This window comes from Cyprinodon tularosa, unplaced genomic scaffold (genome assembly GCF_016077235.1).
Source record: "Cyprinodon tularosa strain WSP-4 unplaced genomic scaffold, ASM1607723v1 ctg478, whole genome shotgun sequence".
Taxonomy (NCBI): domain Eukaryota; kingdom Metazoa; phylum Chordata; class Actinopteri; order Cyprinodontiformes; family Cyprinodontidae; genus Cyprinodon; species Cyprinodon tularosa.
Window position 1 is genome coordinate 26,983 of NW_024039205.1, and position 22,768 is coordinate 49,750.

The 22,768-nt window shown below is 37.2% G+C and overlaps 1 protein-coding gene across 1 annotated transcript in view; it reads left to right on the forward strand.

The window, feature by feature from the left end:
* Nucleotides 1-22,768, forward strand: part of kank3 (KN motif and ankyrin repeat domains 3) — a 39,882-nt gene that overhangs the window by 15,826 nt on the left and 1,288 nt on the right. The window contains exons 2-11 of the mRNA XM_038301932.1: nucleotides 5,601-5,675; nucleotides 6,179-6,267; nucleotides 7,725-9,503; nucleotides 11,910-12,003; nucleotides 12,162-12,395; nucleotides 12,507-12,597; nucleotides 13,584-13,803; nucleotides 14,606-14,748; nucleotides 19,758-19,958; nucleotides 21,296-21,397. Of these exons, the coding sequence (XP_038157860.1) occupies nucleotides 6,231-6,267; nucleotides 7,725-9,503; nucleotides 11,910-12,003; nucleotides 12,162-12,395; nucleotides 12,507-12,597; nucleotides 13,584-13,803; nucleotides 14,606-14,748; nucleotides 19,758-19,958; nucleotides 21,296-21,397 (2,901 nt within the window). The 5' untranslated portion in view covers nucleotides 5,601-5,675; nucleotides 6,179-6,230. The remainder of the gene's footprint in view (nucleotides 1-5,600; nucleotides 5,676-6,178; nucleotides 6,268-7,724; nucleotides 9,504-11,909; nucleotides 12,004-12,161; nucleotides 12,396-12,506; nucleotides 12,598-13,583; nucleotides 13,804-14,605; nucleotides 14,749-19,757; nucleotides 19,959-21,295; nucleotides 21,398-22,768) is intronic.

Sequence of the window (22,768 nt, forward strand, 5' to 3'; positions counted from 1 at the left end):
AACACTAATGTTCTGTACTTGTCTTGTTTTTGCTGGTGTGGAAAGAGGACATGTTTTTTTTAAAGAAGTCCTGTATCTCAGGTTAAATGGAAATAGGACCAGTTATAAAATTAGGTCGATCTTAGACACTTATACCCAGATCCAATGATAATTTGAGCAGTTCACGTCAGTATTCCACTTTATGGATTACAGCAACAAAAAAAAGTAGTTTTATTGCAAGTTAATTCATAGGACATCTAAAAAATATATAATAAAAAGAAGCCTGTTTAGAAAATCATTCCTTCATAAAAACAATATATACCAATGCTAAATACATTTTAAATACATAATCATGTCTTTTTCAGTATGTAGAAAAGAATATGCAGTTAATAAAGATTAAAAAATAAAAAAAATAAATTTGTCTAAAATCAAATGTAATATTATTTTATGTGATGTTTTAAATAATTCAATTTGAATTCAATTAAGTTTATTTCTATAGCACCAATTCACAACACATGTCATCTCAAGGTACTTTACAATTAAACCAGATCATACAGTCAAATTTATTCAAAGTTTTGTATCTAAGGAAAACCAGTTGATTGCATTGACTCATTGACTAGAAAGCAATCCCTTACACCAGGCCTGCTTTTAGCGACAAGGGAGAGGAAAAAATTCCTTTTAACAGGAAGAAACCTCCACTAGAACCAGGCTAAGTGTGAGCGGCCATCTGCCAAGGCTGACTGGGATTCAAGCAGACAGAAGCGGATATACAAAAGGCAACCGTCCAGGAAACACAGCCAGGCAGATGAGCGCCGAGCCAGCTCTCATGTCAGACGATGGAGAGAACACATCCCGCCAGTCACAGTCAGAGAAACACAACTACACCAACGTTAATGTCAGTTTAACTGACATTGTTTATTAATTTTTTTACTTTCAGAAATACAAGAAAAAAAAAAGATAATTTTGCCATCCAACATCCAACCGGTGTACTTTACAAAAGAAGTGGTATCATGAAAAAACAAATACTAATCTAAAATTTCAGTGCAGTATAACATTTTATCAGACTGTGACTTAAACACTACAGAAAAGCAGCTCTTTCAAATACACAATGAGTCCAAGCATATCACCAAACTGGTTAAAAAGTGGCTGAAAGACAAAAGGCCACATCAAGTTCTTATTGCCGTACCAAAAAAGATTTGTGAGCCAAAATGTAAAATTTAAAGGCAAATCTACCATGAACAAGGGAAATGCACATAACCTTAAAAATGGAAAGAAAACCAAAACTTCATTTATGGTTAGTGGGATGATTCACACCTGCTTGAATACAAAATAAAGCCAATTTAGACTAAATACTTTCTGGCCTTCCAAAATCTAAAATAATAATAAAAAAATATATTATTTAATCCAATTCAGTATTTTATTTTATATTTTTTTTTTTTGCCAAAAGTTAGTGTTTTGTATTTTGCACCAATTTGTTGCATACCAATAAATAAAGAAATCCAAATGACGTCTCCAAGTTATAATGCACATTTTAATGGCTGAAACTCAACGCCTTGTGCTTAGATCTAGAGATGCATGCCATGAGCAAAGGCACAATATATTTAACAACCATTTAAATGAAATGTTTATAGAGGGATAGTTACTGGCCATCTCATCGTTTTTCACTTTAGTTTAAGGTGCCATGAAACTAAAATAACAGTTTTTTAATTAATACATTTTTATTTTTTACTTGTTTATTTTGAATGTCAGGATCAGCCATGAAATGTTCAGGTTGGATTTTTGTAATAAAGCAAATAGATCAGTGAAATGTTTGAGTCTTCATGGCATATTCACAAAATGTTTCTGGAATACGGCTGCAAAAGGCAGCCTCCACTTGGATCGGCCATTAAAAGTCAAACATACACTCTTGCCGTAGCCAGTTTCACAGAACCTTGAATTTAGAACCAGCATTGTTTTTCATAATGGTGTGCTGGTTGTAATGCTCTTGAATGCACACCCTCTTATGAACCATTTAGGCATCAACCAAAAACCTTCTGTACTGGTCCAGTCATGATATATATTCTAGGTTCTGTTCTAAAGTTTTCACTGTTTTGACCTGATATCCTGTCTAAATTCTTTTTACCAATACGGCCATATGACTTTAAAATGTAAGCTTTAAAATAATATTTCCATGAGCGTGTCTGTGTTTGGAAAAAATACTGATGTGTACATGTTTTAGGCAGCTTAATTACTTTGCAAATTGGAGCATAAAAATGATAACACCTGATTTTTGCCAAATTAAATCTTAAATTATTGGTTTGAAACTTTTTTCTATCGCATAAAAATGAGTCCTGCACCAGATGGCTCAGCAAAAGCCCTTATATTTTCCCTACAGGATTAGACTAACAGATGGAGCAGAGTAAAATTCCCTATTAAAACAGGAACATCCTCTTAAGAAACAAATCAGCAGCTGTTGATGAATCCCTTTACCTTTAAACAGATGTGTTGGAGTTCCAGTATGTGGTGTTACTAGGTACCTAACTGATGTTTTTCCATTTCTGCTTGTGGATTTTGTGTTGTCTTAAAACCAAAACTCATTTTAAGATGCTCAGCGTTTCATTGTTTAAGACACTCTGATCATCAAGATTTATAAACTGCGTACAGTTTGTGTTAAACTTTACTGATTTAAAGAAACTCCTGATGCTGATCACCAGCATGGAGACACACTACAGTAGGATGGTGAGAACTTTTTCAACCGCCGTTTGTCACAAGTCAGCCAACATAGTTGAGTTTTGTCTCACTGGCATGAACAGTAACCCTATATCTCATTGATAACCTTAATAACCTTAATATCACAAGGCAAACTAATCTTGACAAAAGTTGTGTCTGTCTCACATGTATTTCAACATTCCATTCTTCAATTCATTGATCTTCTCGAATTCAGAAAAAAAACAACTCAAATTATCCTGTATTCTGAGCCGAATGACTGTGTCCTAAAAGTTGACAAAATTCTTTGGGATACCTCTACCTTTTGATTTAGAGCAAAATCTGCATATTTTGAAGAGTCCAACCAAAATTTTAAAGGTTAATTGTTTCCTGTAAGTTAATTAGAGGCAGTTCTGCACCCGCATTATGTTTTTAATCTGCTAACACAGGACTATATACAGGACCTTTACCAGAGCTGTAAATGTAAATATGCAGAGTATAATTGTTTGGTTGAAATGTGCAAAACCAAATAAGTTGTATAGTTTAGCGTACTGTACATCTCAGTGCCTTGTATTGAGACCAATTCCTCAAAGCCAAAATGGGTGAAATGTGGGTTACAGAAGAGCTTTGCCTTTTGCCAACATCTGTTCAGTGACTTTTAATTTCAGAGGTATATATTGGTAGTCAGGCTGTTTATGACCCTTTCTGTGATTGTTTTTGGTTTGTCTGAGTGTCATTATGTGAACCGCTCATATGTTGGCACTTCTCTTGGTGTGAGCGACTCGACAGCGTGGCACTCAGCTGGTCAGGACCGGAGGGGGTGTAAACTAAAGGAATGCTGCTCCTTCATGCAGTCTGTAATTTGGTGTCATCAAATCAGAGAGAAAAACAACAACACTCGAGAGCTGAGACAGATGTGTGTGTGTGTTTGAGAGAGAGGGGGTGTTTTGAGGGAAGTTCTGGGTGAGAAGTAAAGGGAGTCATGTGAGAGGAATAGGGCTGAGACAAAGAGAGGGAAATAAAATCAGATTAAAGGTTGCTGATGTGGGAAAAAGAAAAGGTGGAGAAATGATGAAGGACTTGGAGAGCGGAGGAAGATCTAAGTGTTGTGCGTAAAACCAAAAAATCTAATTTTGCTACAAAAGCTTTCATAATCCTGCTCACATTGAAGAATCTCTACACCCAACATCTGCTTTGGGCACACATCTGTGTGTATTTTGTTCTGTACACATAACTTTTCAGACTTCTTGTTGTTGTCTGGCTTTACAAAAAAAAAAAAAAAACTTTATTTTGATTCCACCTTATCAATCTTTTCATCTCTATTTGTGGAAAACATCCCCACAGGATGATACTGCTTTTCTATGTTTGACCAAAGAACGGGTTTTAAGTTTGAATATTCACAGTAAATCTGCTTTAAAACTAAATCCCTTTTAAGAAACTTCTATCACCATTTAAAGTTATGAAACAAATTAGTCATACAAAAAGCAGCATTTACTCATGTAACAATTAAGCATCAAACAGCTGCTAGAAACTGTGTGGGCTTGCTTAACTTTTGTTACCGTGACTTCATTCAGATTTATAGAGAACTAAACTTATAAAAATCTTAATTGAGATGGATTTTCAATTTTCCAAGTACATTAATCTAAATGCGGTAAACTGTAAACCACTTCAACATCATATCTATATGTATCCTGACCAGCTGTTTCAGACTACACATTAAATCAACTTTTTTATGATCTAAGTTGTAATTTTTATCTAATTTTGGCATCTGATGCAGTCTGGAAAAGAATGAAAAATGATTTGATTTAGGTCTGGACATTAATGAAAAAAAAAAAAGTATTTTCATTTTCTGAGATTTCATTGCTCTGGGCAAAAATGGTGGACAGGTTGGAGGGATAAAGACCTTATTGATCCATTAAGGATAACCCCTTTTGGAAAGTAGGATTCTAGAAGAAGTACATGACCAATCTGAAGGAAATAAACCTATTGCTGAACAGGCATCTTTGGTTGCTGGTGAGATAACGTGGAGCAGGGTTCCTTGATTTCTGTCTTTGATGTCTTTTTTTCGTGCACCATTTAGATTGATCCCTTTAATTCTTGGGTTTTCGATTCCATATTTAAAGCCTGACCTCTTTAGAAATTACTGCTATTACATAGGTTTATTGTTTTGTTCATAATATAAGGAAACTAAAAGTGACTCAGAACTCTAGAGATCTGGAAATCTGTTATAAAAATTCTCCACGAAAAGTGAACAGAAACCCACTCGACTGATCCAGTTTCCATGGAATTAAGTTTACTGAACTTGGACCTTTAATGGAAGCTTAAAGTCATTTAAAACACAGCACAGATTTATATATATATATATAACCTTTTACTTGTCTGAAAACATTGTATTACCTAAGTACACAACAGTTCCCCAGGCACTCATACTGAGGATTCAGGTAAAAGGTTTCCTGTCTGAATGAGTGATAGTGGGATTTTCTTTGACAGCAAGAAGTGTGTCTGAGCTAACAAATGATAGATGTGTTTACAGGTTATCAGTGGTTAGTGAACTACAAGGCCGACTGGCGTGTTTCAACAGCATGTGTTAGGAATGTGCTGCAGGGAAACACGTGTGTGTTTGTTTGAAACTAAATAACTGACTGCCTGTATCTGAGGTTTAGCTCCTGTTTCCTACAAGGCATTGCTGTGTTGAGACATTCATTGGAGTCTTGGTTTATATATACAAAAGCTTAAAAAAAACAAAATAGGAAACCTTCCAAGCATTTTTTTTTACATTCGTTTTTTTTAGAACTTGTTTTGTAACTGTTCCGATGATTATATATTTAATCTCGTGTTCTGATCTGCCATTTTTCGGAGTGGAAATATCTCCAAAGGTCTTTCTTCCTTGTATTTTTTGATAGCAGCGTTTGAACAGTTCTGTCTTTGTTTCGCAGGGCTGAGTGAATCAGGAAGGAGGAAACCTCCCTGAGCTCCAGCTTCTTCAATCTCTCATTAAGTAGCAAAAGGAGGTAAACATCCCATCAATGCTCTGTTTGATCTGTTACTTATAAGTCACCTTTTCTTCTGGTCAGCATAGTGGTAGCAAGGATGTGTCATTACTTGCTAGAAACTGTTTATGTGCTGACTTGTCCTGCAGAATAAAAGTGCATTAATACATTTAATAACCTAGGCTTTTAAGGGAGTGGAAGAAGCGGACGGTTTGTTTTCAGCTTATTCTACTTAGATCAGAAATAATATGTTGTTATTATTAAAATATGAAAAGAAAAATGACGCAGTAGTATTTATCTTAGGTGTGTCTTTAGAAATAAGAGGTTTCATGCTATTTGTAAATACTTGATCTGTTGTTTATTTCTTACAAATCAAATAATTAAAACCTCTAAAGTGAGGAAAATATCTGCACTAGGATTTTAGATTATAATACCTGTCAATAATCATTTCTTTTACAACTGATGTTTTAACCAACATAGGTGCATTATTGTAGAAATAATTAATCTCTCTTGTCTTTCTTCAGCCTGGTCCATTGATTGGAGAGTTTTGGCACTGAAGGGGTTCAGTCTTGAAAAATGACCCAATCAGTGCAGGTTAATCCAAAAGTGCCTGGTAAGAACAGTTCTGCTTTTAACATTTTCTTGCTAAAATACATATAAAACATTTTCTGATTCATAATATCTCTAATGGTTTCATTTGGATCAAATAGAAACCATATTAATCCACATATTCAAAGTAACTAATCAAATTGGTGACATGAAGTCTTGAGTAAATAACTTAAATGACACATGTAAAAACAAACATATTTACAGTTGTTTTTTTTTTAAATTAAAAAAAAAACTTTTGGTCATGAAAACTTAATCTTTTGAAAAAAACATCTCAGAGACATTGCTTAGTTAGTGTTACTTGTTCTTCCAAACCAATTGTTTTGAATCATAAAGGCTCTGGGAGTCCTTTCTCACTGAACTCCCTATTTTTCCTATATTTTTAGCTGGATACCATTCAAGGGATTTTGAAAATTTTAGAGCTTATTAATTTTGTAACTCCCATCAGGAAAGTCCTGGAACATCTCTCCAGCCACCATTACTTCATTTAAAATACTTATACCAGCCCTAACAAGCTTTACAGTAAACGAGCCCACACTATGATCCCATTTAAAATCTTCAGATACAGCAGGTTGTTTTTGTAGTGATGTCCAGAACTGTTAAAAAAGTTACGTCTTGACCTCTTCGGACCAGTTTATCTTCTCTTAGCATTTCACTTGCTTTTCCTAATCATTGCAAAATTACTTAAAATTGTCTTTTCCCCAGCAGTTGATTGTTTTTAACAGAACGATATAGCTGTTATTTTCAGTTATTTCTAATGCTCTCAAGAGCTGCTAACTGATTATAAAATAAAAAGTATTTTGATTAATCTTTCTAACTTGAGCATTTAATTCTTTGACATGTTATTCTTTCCAACTCAAATAAAAAACACCATAAATATGTTACCAGGAAGCTAGTAAGGAATCAAAATAAAATCACACTATAAATCTACCTTTATAAAACTTTTTTACTTTGTTTCCAACATTCATGAGACTTGAGCTTGCTTTGATGAGATCAGATGTGGGAAAACAGCTGATACCAGGATGTTCGCAGCCTTTCAGATGCATTCAGAGCTTCAAAAGTGTAGCTATAACACGTTAACACCTCAGTCAATCTGTCTTTACATTATTTTATTTTTCTTTGTAGTTACACCACTGTGGTAAAGATAAAAAACCTTTTATAGATCATTGGTTAAAATTAAATCTGCCTGTACTGATTACTATTTAGCACCACAATGTTGCTGGTTTAAAATTTCAAGCTTGATAATAATTCATTTAAAATTGATTGATTAAAAGCTAATTCAATTAGCAAGAGCACTGAGTGTTCTGACTTGGTCAAGTATGACCTCAATTCAAGCTTAATATAATATGACAGTTTCACTGAATCAGTGGTAAATAAATAAAACATTGCACATTAGTCAAACCAATTTTGTTAAATAATGAATAGTGATAAGAAGGTGTCCTATGAATGTCCCTTTCTTTTCAGATTTAGGCTCTGCATTCATCTATTCAAGTAAGGAAGAGGCTGACCAGTCGGGCTCTTACTCCGTCCAGACTCCCTATGGATTCCAGCTCGACCTGGACTTCCTTAAATATGTTGAAGAGATAGAAAGTGGCCACAATCTCCGCCGGGCTCCCCTCAGCTCCCGGCGTCCTGGACGGGGGCTCAAGCTTTCCCAGAGGAGTTCAAGTGCTGGGGGACGCACCAGTGGCTGGACATCCACAGAATCTCTCGCCTCGCCAGTCAGTGAAGATGGCAGAGTACCCCCTCCCCCGCCGCCGCGTAACCGCCTCGGCTCAGCACCCTGCGAGGTGTTCTCCATTTCCCCCGTGAATCCCCTCATTGTGCCTCCCCTTTCTGCTGGGGCCAAAGTGCCACCCCCTCCACCGCAGCGAAACCCAAGAGTTGAGCGGACTCTACTGGAAACCAGTCTACGGCTTCAGCAGGAGCAAACCCACCAACACCAGAATGGTGGACGCCTCCAGCTCGCAGATCCTCCCAAACAGCTCACATCCTCCCTATCTATTCAGCCTCTGCAGAGCAGCTGGATTAAACCCAGTCCTCAGACCTCTGGGCGCAGCACTCCAGCTGCTGGCACCACAGTGACCCCAATCCCACCCAGCCAGCTGCAGACAGTTAGAGAGCAGATGGCCACTGCCTTGAAGCAGCTGAAAGAGATGGAGGAAAGGGTGAAGGGTGTTCCTCCTCTTGAGAAAGAGCTGGCCAAGCTTCGTGCAGAAAAAGACATGCTTTTGTTAACCTTAGAGGAGAAGAAAGTAGCCTTAGAGCTTTCCCAGCAGAGGCAACAGTCTAAAGAGTCTTCTACACAAACCACCGAGACCCCTAAGTCTGACCACAGCCGAGTGACTTCACCAACCACTACTGGACATAAAGGTCTAGTAAAATCAGGCGAATTAAAAAGACTGACTGAGAAATTTGAAGGAAAAGAGCTCAAGTCTCCCCCACCATTGACTAAAGTTTTACCACATTCTGCAGAAAAAGATAAGAAATCTGTTGCTGTTGGGGATAATGTGCCAATAACCTCTGTAGTTTTCTATTACAGGGAAGGTGTAAGAGATGCGTCTGTGTGCACAGAGGTGAACGTATGTGATAAAAGAACAGAAACAGACGCTGCTGTGGTTCATGAGCAGGCAACACAGGTCGGAGCAATGACCAAGGAGGCTGAAGTTTGGGTCATGGAGTCGTTGCTTGGGCTGACTACAGAGACACAGAGGGAGATAGACACCTTACAGGACACCATTAAGTTCCAGCAGGAGTCTATAGTAGCTTTAGAAAATCGCCTTACTGTAGCGGACAAAGACATTGATCATCTCAGAACGCAGATTGATGAAAGAACCTCTAAAGTCACAGCTGAGAAGGGAGTGCTAGCAAAACCAGACGTGAGAAATGCCCAGGTAGAAACTTCCCCTTCTGTGTTAAAGCATACTGCCACTATGTGCCAGCCTGAGGTGAAACACGTTTCTGTTGGCCAAGACTTGGGCACAGATCAGACAGAGCAGGGAACACAAACCGATGCTGTAGTAACAACACCAGAGCCAGAATCCGTCGAGAGGGTCAGCGTTGGGTGTCAGTGGGAGATCTTGAGTGAGGAAAATCCAGAGAAGCAGAAAGTTACAGTGCTAAAGAAGAGACAGCTGACCATTGCTGAATACAAGGTGTCGCCAGATGAAGCAGTTGTTGGTATAGAAGAGAAACAAACAGGGGAGCAAGAAGACGACCCCAGAGCCAGTGACTCAAAAACAGGTGAGCTCTTTGGGTTTATCCATGATAAGAAGGGTCCACCGATAAAAATTACATCCATCCATCCATCCATCCATCCATCCATCCATCCATCCATCCATCCATCCATCCATCCCGCTTATTCCGTCACGGTCGCAGTGGGGTTCGTGTCTACTGTATCTCCTGCAGTCTATGTGCGAAAGGTGGGATATACCCTGGACAGGTCGCCGGTCTGTCGCAGACTAGTACCTTTATTCACTTATTAAAACAAGAGCTCAAATGGACTGTTTCAAAATAAGAGGTTTCTTTTTCTCCTGACAGATGTTCTTGCCAAGTCAGTAATTAAAGAATTATTCACTGAAAGCAACATCCATTATTAAGCCATTTAGATGTAAAAAGACCCCAAAAGACAACTGGTTATCTTTTGGAGACTTGCTTAACCAGTTCAATATAGACCTTCTCTTTCAAGCAGGAGCACCACCGTCATGTTGAAACAGGAAGTGGGGACCCTCAAACAGTTGACACTGATTCTAAGCAAAAAAAAGAGACCTTTATTTTCTTGGCACAAAAACTAATAATTAGCAAAACACTTTGAAAAGCGTAGTTTTATTGGAATTAGGAAATTGACACTTAACCGGACTATTAAACAGTTGATCATGATTGTTTTTGTCTACCCTAGAGATGCACTGCTAGAGAGCAAAGATAGTGTTTTCTATTGCAGGCCTCTGACTTGGATGTAGCTGCTCAGCCATCAGGAAACCTTTTCTTAATTTACTGTTTTTAGACATCATCTAACATCTGAAGTGTGGAGAACTGTACAGTAGCTACTGACTCTGCAGAAAGTGGTGACCAGCATGCATTGTCCGATACTCTGTGATTTTTCCATTAGTTGTAGTTTTTTTATTTGCCCTCTGGTGTTGTGGTAGCTTTACTGTAACTGTTGACTGTGGAATGTCATTAAATCACTGTGACGTGATTTAATGAAACGACAAGTAGCGTGTTTAAATATATCAGTCCTGCTGAGACAGACCCATTTTTAAACAAAATGTTATAGAAACATTATCAGGGTGCTAGACTTTAAAGACCTTCGGCCAAGCTGTTTAATCAGATTTTAATGATTGGTAATGGTATCCTTATGTTCTGTTGGATGGAGTCTGGTCACTGTCTGGGCCAGATCAACCACTTTTTTTTACTTTCTTTGAGAATTCCCGTAGGTGTTTGTTGGGTTTATCTTCTGATTCTTACCCAAGTTGTGTTTGTATAATTTTGCTTTTGGTCTTCCTCTAAGTAGTCCAATTCATCTTTCATACAAATAACTCAGTCTATATGCTAACCTGACAATTTGGTTTTGTACGTGTAGATATCTTGGGCTGGGGTTTGCATATATCTGATGTGAAGGGAACAGACCCTTTAGAAATACAGAATAGTAAGATGTTTATTCTTATTTTTTAGACATGTTTATTTACTTTAAAATGTTATTTTGCATGATCTCTTGTTCCCATCGTTGTATGCATCAATAGCATTATAAATGCATTTTTCCTGAAACGGATTAAACTACCCAAAGTAAAACATTCCTTTGACAACAAATTCAAAGATCCTGATACACCACCCCAACATTGGAAAAAACAATTAATATGTTAACTGTAAAAATAAATGAGCTGCTGTGCTCTATCAGTACAGATAAAGCCTTGGTAATGTTTAAGATTTAATTCAACTTTCTATTTGTCATAAAATACACCAACAGAAAAATAAATAAAGCCACTGTCAAAGAGATGATACATCTTGAAATGGTGAAATTCCTTTATCCCAGTATTTGTTCTAGTTAGCCTTTAAAAACAGGAGGCTCCAGGAGATAAATTGTCTCACACTACAGTACAGGATTTATAGAGCAGACGTGTCAGAATAATAGTGCAGTAAAGGTCCCGGTGCTTTATCTGGCCAAGCCCCTGTAATGTTTATGTCTGCAATTTTGTTTTTTATGGGATCAAACAAATTAAATACTCTACTCATGACAAGATTAACAAGATTATACACGAAGAAGAAATATCTCTACAAACTATCTTGGGTTGGACTGCAGATGATAGATAGATAATTACAGTCCTGTGGAGAAATACACCTTTACTCACCAGAAACATAACTGTAAATATTCATGTTTTCTAAGGATTATTTACTATCCCTAGAAAACTTGGGGGTGCAACAATAATAACAGGTTTGTGATACAAGTTTGAATTTTCTAATCCTCAGGGGATAAGACATGCTGATATAAATATATAGCAAAAATGTTTTTTTGTAGCTGTTTCATAAAGGTATTTAAAATCTGATAGAAAAGGAAATGCAATCCAGATTTTTTAAAAGAGGCTATAAATTTATTTTTTTTGTTTCTCAAGTGAATCTGATATCATAGCTCATCTGAGAGGTTTGTGCTGACAGGTATGCTGAAATCAATCATGAAGAGGAAGGATGGGACTAACTCGAGCGAGAGTCGTAAGAAGAGTCTGCAGTTTGTTGGCATTCTGAATGGAGGGTACGTGATTACAACATACTGTTACTTATTTTTAACATTGCAAAATAAAATGAGGCTGACCCACAGTCTAAAGGTTTGAACATTAATTCCAGCTCACAGCCAGCTGGTTAAAGCTACTTGTTGTGTTTGCTGTTAATGGGTAGGCTTCTTTCTTTCAGGTATGAATCCACCTCTAGTGAAGAAGACGAAGAGGAAGAGGAGGAGGAAGAGGAAGTCGGGAGTTCCTCTGGAGAAAGTGGAGAAGGCGAGTGTCTGGATAGCACAGAGGAAGATGAGGCAGCATTGGAGGAAGAAACTTCAGAAGAGGAGAGAAATGTCAACCTGGATGAGAGCGACACGGATGAGGAAACGCTGAGAGCGACAAACTATTCATCAGATGCTGTGAAAGAAAAGTGGGTTTGAAAAGTTGACTGGGAAAACAGATACTTGAGGGTTTCAGTTTAGTGCTCTATCTGTGTTTAATTTCCATGTCAATGAGAGCATTTTCTGCTTGTTTGCTACAGGTTTGAGTTCAGCTCAAAAATGCGAGAAGCCTGTCTAATTCTGAAGAACCACCTGAACGATGATGTGAAAACACTGAAGAGTAAAGAAGTGGTGCGTGCCTGCAGGTTTTTCTTGTTTCTTAGCACAGTTTATAGATCAGAAACATGCAAAATAAAGCAAAGCAAATTCCTGATGCTTCCATACAGCTGCCTCCACAGGGCCTTCTGATCAACAAGAGCAGGCAGGGTCTGTTAGTTATATTAGCCAGGGACACATTGGCTGAGACAGACAGAGTAGGGGCTGACACTGCCAACCCAGTGGATACAGAATGAACCCCTAACTCCTGAGACGCAGTGGCCCCAACACATTTGCAGAGGCTGCTTTTAATAGATTTTAATAGTGTTCAAGCCAGGGCCATTCAGTGGCTCAATGTGAGCTTCTTTTATCCACACAAAGATCAAACCTTTCTGGAAAACTCAAATTAAAAAGGAACTGTTAAGGATGTCATGCTGTAGAAGACAGGGACCACTAAGGATCAAAACTATTATCAACTGGAGAATCACTGTCTGTCATAAACCCAGTTAAACAGAACCAGAGATTAGAATTTAAGTTAAAGGGAAACAGTTTTTTTTTTTTCCATTGGGCCCTTGATTTTACGTTATTACATCATGTTCTACTCACCCATATGAGTTTTGTGTCATTTTGGAGCCGTTCTGTTTATAACTGATCATTTATGGTACACCAGCATTCATAACATGTAGGTGAATCACTGTCCCCTAGTAATCCCCTTTAACATCACAATACATTTAAGATCAAGTCAAAAAAAGTAAAAAACTTTAGAGTACAGTAGTCAGAGTAAGTCTTCAAAACATAAGCTTACCCTTCTATTCAACTTGCAGAGAAACCATCACATATTTTTGAGAGGCATATTTGAGACTGTATGTGGCTTTGACTCTACTTTGATCAGAGAACAGCCTAAATTTGTTCACATAAATGTTCCTGGATCCCAGTGGCAACTTATGACTGAACTGCAGGACTTCTCCGTAAATTAGCTCTTTTATCTCATAATTTTCCTGCTTTTTTCTTACGTTCTTCAGCTATCCAGCACCCACACTGTGCAGCTTGAGTGGTTCCGGGTCTCCAGTGCAAAGATGGCTCAGCCATCACGGGTTTCTGACTACCTCATGGCCTTCTCTGAGGTGTCATCAGCGCTGCTGGAGCATGTGGTCAACATGACTGATGGCAACGGCAACACAGCTCTTCACTACAGTGTCTCCCACTCCAACTTTGGGGTAGTCAGACTGCTGTTGGATACTGGTGAGTGAAATGGTGACAACAAACATGGACTTCCACAGCTGTTATGATTCCACCCATGTCTTGTGTCTACGTGTCTTTTAGCATCCGCTCCCTAGATTTTGCCTTCTGATTTCTCTAGCAAATCTAATTTGACCTTTAAACAGTGCAAATCGTTCTTTGTCCTTTGTTAGTTCTAATGGGAAATACACACATTCATTTAGAATTACAATGTGCTTTATTAAAACAAATGTCAAGTTAACTTGTCCAGCGAAACATATTAACACTGTAGACCAGATATTTATATGCACTGAAGAAAAATGTGGTATTTCCGGATCATTTGCTATGTGTCAAAAATGAAAAGAAATAGTTTTATATGTATTTCGTTATTACTTTCTTCAGACACAGAAGTTCTCACAGCCTTAAATAACAAAACTTCTTAATATTTGCAAAAGCCCAGATGATTGAAGATCGATTGAATCCATTTTTCCAAGACAGTACTTTGCTTAAAACATGGGAATAAATTCTGGGGGACAAATTAAAAATCTTTATTTCTCTAATGAAATATAAATAAAATGACCTAAAGGTAAATCAGCATTTTGCTGTAGAAAACCCTTCATATATCATAACATTTGATATTTTTTTCCCTACAAAATGACCATTTCTTCCTTTGGTTCCTAACTGATCTACTGTAATGCTTAGAGCAAATGCTAGTATATAGATACATTGGAAACAAACCTCAGATTTATTGCCATGCTGAAGTAACACATCTGCAGGAGCTCTGCCATTTTTTTTCGGCTCTCAGAATTATGCATGGTTCCTCCAGGTGTGTGCTGTGTGGATAAGCAGAACAAGGCGGGCTACACAGCCATCATGTTGGCAGCTCTCTCTACAGTAAAAGAAGAGGAAGACATGGCTGTGGTGAAGAAGCTCTTCAGCCAGGGGAACGTCAACGCTAAGGCCAGCCAGGTGAGACACACTTCAAGACAGCCATTTTATAACTAGCTTTATTTATCCACTGGCATTTCCTTAGGATCAGCAACCTTTAAAACCCAAAGAAATGCTTCTTCTATTGGGCAAGCAAATAAAGGCCAGAAAACAAATACATTTTTCTAAATTACTATTAATAACTTAATAACTGAATTATAAAATAATCAGACAAAAGTGTTTTGCTTCCTTTTTGATGCGTTATTTTACTGCATGTTTGGCACACTTGAATGTTTCAAAGACAACCCTAGGAAGCAGCAGAAGTATATTTTAAATGCATTTTATTTTTTTTATCCAAACCTACATATGCCTGTGTGAAAAAGTGATTGCCCCCCAGTTAAAACATAACAGTGTTTTATCTGAACTGAGTTTACTATCTGTAGCGACAGCAAGGTCTAATTACTGCTATACCTGTTCTCAGTCAGGAAACCATGAATAGGACCTGCCTGACTAATTGAGGTGCAACAAACAGTACTGAAAAGCTTCACAGTTATCAAATTGGGCCTGATCATTTGCAATACGTTGTGGGAAAGTCTTGTCTTCATTAATTTACCAACTCTGATGGAAGGTGCTAGTTGGCTTAGCCCCATTACTTCCTTGTTTACCCATTGTGCACATGCGCAGTGTTTTACCTCCAATCATACTGTGTTTTTATAAGTACACGTCCAAGGGCTTCATTTGCTTCAGTGTAAACAAATCATAAAACACAAAAATAACAAATAAAATACTTCCAGGATGCTGTAATCGCTCAGAAAGTCTTTTATGCAACCAGAACGAGCTATTGTCTAAAAAATATGAAGTTTAAAATTTGTGTTAATTCCTCCCCCATAAGATTGATGATGGGTAAAAATGCCTCCATGGCAGAATTCTAAAAAAAACACAACAGTTGTTTAAGTAAAACCTTTATTTCAGAAAAAAAAAGAACATTACACCGGTAGAGTAAGGTGTTGGCAGTGTAATAGTCTGGTATAATAGTCTTGTTTGCTGCTTTAGGACCTGAAAGACTTGCATTGCCTGTCCTGGAGGAAAATGTCCAGCCATATTTTGGTAAAATGAGGTTCTATAGCAGGACGATGAAAAAAAGCATACCAGCAAGGCCACATCTGAATATAAACAAAATAAATATCTTGGATTGACCTTAAAAAGGCTGTTCGTGCTTGAAAACCAGTTTAATAGGGCTAAAATACAACAATTCTGCAAAGATCGGAGGGACAAAATCCCTCCACAGGGTTTTAAAAGACCAACGGTGGATAGAGCAGCAAAAAAAATTGTAATTAAGTGAAAGTACCACTACTTTATCATATTTTTACTCAGGTAAAAGTAAAAAGTATTTTTAAAGAAAACAATCAGGTCAGAGTAAAAAAATATTTGGTAAAAATGCTACTCAAGTACTGAATAACTGATCTACAGACTGCCCATTATCATACCATGTGATTTAATACTTCTGAGCTATAAAGCTTACAAAATCAATCGTAACAGAATTTAGAATTGGTTAAATTAGGAGTAGGATGGAGATGGAGTAGACAGAAATTTTACTCTAGAGAAAGTAGTGATACTAATATTTTACTCATGTAAAAGTAAAAAGTGCAATGGTGTAAAACTTCTCATAAGTTTTTTTTTCAAAAAGTTACTGAAGTAAATGTAACTGAGTAAATGTAACTAGTTACTACCCTCCTCTGTAAAAGACTCATTGCAAATTATTACAAATGCTTGGTTGCAGTTGTTGCCCAACCAGATATAAGATTTAAGGGCATCACTTTTTGTGTTCACTTGTTTTGTCTTTGACAGATATTTGCCTTTGTTTGATGTTCTGAAATACTTTAGCATTTAAAAAATTAGGATTTTTTAAAAATCACTTTACATTTGTTTATCAAACACTGATAGTTTAGGGAATTATGGCAAAAAAAATAAAATAATGACTTGACAAAGAACCAGAGCAATAAGTGCATTTGTGCCACTGTTTTAGAAATATTTAAGCAAAAACAGAAAAATGTTATAAATCAACATTAATTCCTCTTTTTATTTGGAAAAAGCCAAAAAGTCGAAATGAACCAAGCAAAGACACTTTAGTGTACTTGTGGAGGTCCTAAAGATTTCCCCACAGAGCCCCGGCTTTAGGATGAAAAATATTAGCCTTATATTAAATAAATAGTTGTACCACATTTAGCATCTAAACTAACGTCTTTCCTGACATTAGAGCTGCTCCAAAATGTACAATCCCTGTTCTAGCGTTCCGTCATCTGTTTTACAGATCATATCTGACACTAAACCACTTTAGCAGCTCAGCATTCTTGCTTTGCTGAAACAGACCTTAACAAAATACAGACAACACTGACATTAATGAAAGACTTTACTTTGGATTACACTGAGAGTAATAAACATGGACTCACCCTGTGATTTTTATTTCTGAAACAAATCCCAGAGTTGGTTTATTTTAGCAGTTTACATGAGAGGCTTGCAGATGGCTGATTAACAGGAAACCTGGTCGTAAACAAAGAGCTGATCATTAAACCTTTGCTAGGATTATACCATCCATTAATAGAAATAAAAAAAACAAAGATGGTGTCTGACATGCAGAGCAACTCCACATTGGAGACATCTAGACAAATTTATGAAGCATCAGTACAGAAACATCAAATCAGTTTGATTTGGAGAGAAAAATAACAGAACTGGAGTTGGTTCCATCTTTCCAAGGCAGTAGGTGTCCTCAGGGCCCAATTCTTTAACGGACAACTTGAAAATAAATGTTTCTAAGAACAAATTAAAAAATTTGGACAAAAAAAATTGTTGGGTATGACTGAAGTTTAAGATACTGACCTAATGCACCAAAAAGCTAAGCTATTGAAACCTAAGGAGGAAATCTACAGCTGCACACAGTGGACTTAAAAGGATTTGACTGAGGAAAATGATGAGGAAGAAATGATCATCACATCAATTATGTATGCAAAGAAACAATGAGATTAAACAAGGGCTAAATATCAATAAAAAATAATGTCATTTAGATACAGATAAAAATCACTAAGCTTCATTAAAAGTTAAATAAGTAATAAATAATTCACCCAGGGTTCAGGCTCACGCGGATAGCTGATGGTTCTGGAAGGTTCTGTTGAATAAGATCGACTGCATAAGAAAAACATAATTTGTTTCTTGCAGCCATGGTTTATGAATCCTCTACACAAGGTGTGTGCAACCTGCACATTCGATTGAGCAGTAATAGTATATAACCAATAAAATAAATGTGAACGTTCATGTTTTTTCCTTGGCATTTAAATGCAATATATGTAAAACGCTTCTACATAGATACTAATATTTTGAGGAATATTCTTCTAATAAAATATTTGTCGTGGTATTTTTGTATGCAAACTGCTGTTTCAACATATATATATATATTTTTTTTTTATCAAAGTTAATAATCATTCCCTTTTTGTAAAACATGAAAATATGGATTTCCTATTGAAGATATTGTGGAAAATTCCACAATAGCTAATTTCCTTCCTAAACTCTTGTGGCTCTAAAAAAATATAGTTTATCTGGACAAAGGTGGATGATTGACTGAAGACTGTAAAGAAACAAGTGTCTCGAGGTTTACTCAATTGATTGACTTTATTGATCTCACAGTAGACAAATTCACTATTACTAATCAGCTTTAGAGCATTGAGAGGGTGGTTTAGCTTCACAGATTTGATCAATTATCCAACTGTTACATTTAGATGTAGGACAAATGGGGACATTTTATTTAAAGTCAGATTTCTTCCAATGGTCCTTCAAATATAACTGAAATATAGGGTGAAGTTTTCTTTAAAAAGATTCTGGCCCTGCTCCTCCTTCCTCCATTGTCAGCTGTTTTAATGTCCTAAAGACTTTGTCCCCTTCAGCTGCCCTTTCATGCTCTGAAAACAGAACAATTTTCTCTTTAGCATTTAAGGATTCCTGAATCACTGATCTGCATCACTGACGTCACTGCTGATATTTCCACTGTGCTGGTTAGAGTTGTTGTTGACATGATCAGATGAGTTTTTATCTCCTTTATTCAAGCATGCTCGTCACAAATTAGTCGTCTGTTTTGCAAATTAAAAAATAAACTTTAGGAATGAGTCCTCTCCTTAAATTCTAGTGAACAGCTTTAAACTAAGGGAATAATTGGTCTCAGGCTAGAATGTATGCACCAAAATATGCGGCCATTGTGATAAACTGAGTTTTTTGTAAGTGGTTTTATCTCTGCAGCTGATTTAATCAAGTTGTGTAGGGTTTGTGGCGCCTGACTGCCCAGTCATGGGACTGAATTTATGGCATCATTCTCTATAAATCCAATTACTGGAGCTTGTTATTGTTGCTGCAGGGAACAAAACATGTGGCAGGCAACACATTTAAAGAAGGGAATTAAGAATGTACCAGTTTCTGCTGCTTATTAACTTTGAAACAGGTAAAACAGCAGCAATCAAAAATAGAACAAAGTCGGGAACCTAATGCATGTCTGTCATTTAAAAGCTGCCGTGATCATTCCTACCTGTGGTCATCAACCTATATAACGCCTCCCTCAAGTGATTCAGCCCCCCCCCGTCCGTAATTGACATTTATGCACTATTTTTTCACGCCACGTATCACTTTACTTGGATTTATTCACTTTAATTGGACTTTTCACTTTATTTGGATTTAGTTTTTACATATACATAGATATACATACAGATATATGTACAGAAGAGCTATATGTGTATATATATTTTATCTCTTTTTATTCTTATTTTTATCTTATTATATTGTATAGTTGGATGTGTATATATATCATGTAAAACTGTAACTAGAGCGTGTAACAAAAGTAATTTCCCTCTGGGATTATTAAAGTATTTCTGATTCTGATTCTGTGATTAATTCCACAATCCGATAATGGGATGACCATTTTACATCCACAGCAGGCTTTGCATATTTAGTTTATTTCTTTTCCACCACCTCTGTCCAAACAAATAAAACTTTGTGTATTTTTCCTGTAACAGGCAGGCCAGACAGCGCTGATGTTAGCAGTGAGCCACGGACGGCAGGAGATGGTGCAGGCCCTGCTGGAGTGTGGAGCTGATGTAAATGTCCAAGACGACGAGGGATCCACAGCTCTGATGTGTGCCAGTGAGCACGGCCGGGCAGAGATAGTTAAACTGCTCCTGGAACAGCCTGGCTGTGACATATCCATCATGGACAACGTAAGGTTTTCCAGCAGGCTCTGCAAACGAGCACAAAAGTTTGTTTTTTTTGTTTGACCATCTAAATGCGTTCAGGAAATAATTTTCCTCTCATTACTCTCCTCTCACACTGCTGGAAACTTTCTCACTTAGGAAGCGATGATAAAAAAGCACAATCAGATTAGTGTCATCTGCCTGTGAGTCAGCAGGAAACAAAGTTGCTATGCTGCTCAAATGTCCCAGAGGGCGAATTAACCCCCCCATCTGTTGATCATTTCAGACACTAGGGCCTGCAGACTCATTTTGATTCTCTGTATACTTCTTCAAATGACCCATAAACAACCTAACAGCAACTTCTTATCCGTTTAGAAACATGTTGAAAATGAGTTGAATGTAAAAAGGTACCAGTAGCCAAAAACAGAAAACTTCCCGGGTGAAAATCTAGTTAGAGACCAAACCTTCCTTATTACTTCCTCTAAAGCTCCCCCAGCAGCCTTGTGATTCCTAAAGTGATTTACAGTGAATTGTTCGGTCTGGGTGCTTGGGGAGAAACCAGGCAGACAGATATTTGAGTGCTCACATCTGTGCCAGAATAAGTTGGCCATTTGGAAGAGGCTGCGTCTGGATAGAGTTTCAGTACAGCACAGCTGGACATTTGGGAAGGCCCCATCCTCTCCCCCAACTGCACTAAAAAGACAAAACACTGTAATGAACTGCAAGGCTGACATACTGTGTTTAAAGTTAGGCTGAGCCTACTTCTTTTCATGATTCATCAGATTCTTTCTTTGTTTGGTTTGTTTTCTCTACATTCAAAATATGCAAAGCTTTTACTTCCAACATGATGTGGAACCTTGCATTTATTCCTGTTGCTGCAAGACTACACACAAGCTCACTCACATTTGGAATACTTTTTTACTTTACTAAATCAATCTAAAATTTTATTAAGATCTTATATGATAGAACTACATAAAATACATGATAGAAATGAAAGTATTACTGTGGCATTTATATCCATGTACCTATACATTCTGCACAGTTTTATACCCTTACATTAAATTAAGTGCAACCAAGCACCTTAAGAAGTAAATAGCCAATTGGAAAATGAATATTGAGGACATTGAGAAGTATTTCTAAGGAATCCCTGTTTTGTTTAACTGGTTAATCACAGATGCATGACACTAATTTACCTGGCTATAATTATCAAATTGCCTAACAGTTGGAACCACTGGAAAAAAAGAAACAGCCATGCACAATGTGAATCACGAGGCCATTTAAAAGGGCAAAACTACGGGTTCAGATTCTTTTTTAGACAATGATCTGACGCTTGCTAATTCTGCTCTGCTTCCCTCTGTCTGCAGGATGGCAGTAATGCACTGTCCATTGCATTGGAGGCGGCCCACAATGACACAGCTGTGCTTCTCTATGCCCATATGAACTATGCAAAGAGCCAGACTGCTCTGGTGAGTCCATTCCTCCTGCTTTTGATAACTGTGGACGGTCACATACAGTATGCTGATGTAGCCAACATGTCATGGGTATTTAACATTAAAATTAACATATAAGGCACGTTTAAAGCCTAGTTCCATAGATAAAGTGGAAAAACATGACAATGCTGACAGAGCAGTGTGGATTTAAATATTGTAAATAAAAAATGAGACACCCTTCTGTTTATATTTAAGACATCATGCAACAAAATAAAGTTTTAGCCAGTTAATGTAGTAGATCAAGCACTTCTATTGGCTGTGCAACAAGAAACTCTTGTATCTAAAGAAGAGAAAGAGCACCTTTATAGTGTTAAGGGTGTGGGCAGTGTGGATTTATAGCTCTCTGCTGCCCCCTTTAGGTTTTATCCTGCTTCTGCAGACAGTGTTCTGAGTTCAGAATAAATCAACAGTAAGTACACAAGCATGTCACTTTAAAAACCTTATAATTAATCATTTTAATTTTTGTAAATCTAGATATTTAAAATCCACCAGGCAATTATAAATGGTATAAAATTGTCTCTTAGTTCACATTAATCATTGCATAGCAAACATGCCGAGGTATAGATTCCCGCTCATTAAAATTTCGTGCAAACGATATTCTTATTTCATGTTAAACATAGTTTGTCCACGAAAACAGAGCGCCCCTTTGTTTAATGTTTTTATTATTTTGCACCCTTGTTTCCGTAGGAAAAAGGTATATTACAGTATAACTAACAAATATAAACCAACAAATGCCTCAAGGCACTGTTTGTATTTTCTGGGATTAATTTAAAGTAATGAATCATTCCAAACTCTTAATTCTAAACAAAGTGGTAATGCTAAGCCAACCAGCCTTATAATGTGGGAGCTGACTAAATTGTAAAAAAAGAATTAAAAACATTACAACTAAAAAAGCAATTCTGCAGACTGTACTTATTGCAGCAATTTAGGAAGTACAATCTTCCACAGGCAGGCTGCAGGTTATCGTCTACCCTGCCATGTTCAGTCTGTCATTGTACGTCCTTCATTCTGTAGTTCAGCTGGATAGGTCCAACCTGCAGAGGATAATTAACTCTACAGAGATTATGGGGCTGAACTCCATCCAGGGCAGCTCACATCCCTGCAGACCCCAAACGTTCTGCAAACAAACTGTTTAAATGTTTACAGTCATGTTGGCATTCTGGAGAAATATGTTCAGACTTTGCCACCACAAAGGACCCCCCCCCAGTTTGTTTGAGGAGTGGTAAACTATTTTGTGAAGCCTCCTCTGCAGAACAGCAAGAAGTAAGTGCAGGTGCATCTATACACAGAGAGAGGTAAAGACTAAAGCTAAGAAACTGGCTTCAGACAAAAGAGGCAGGAAAGGAG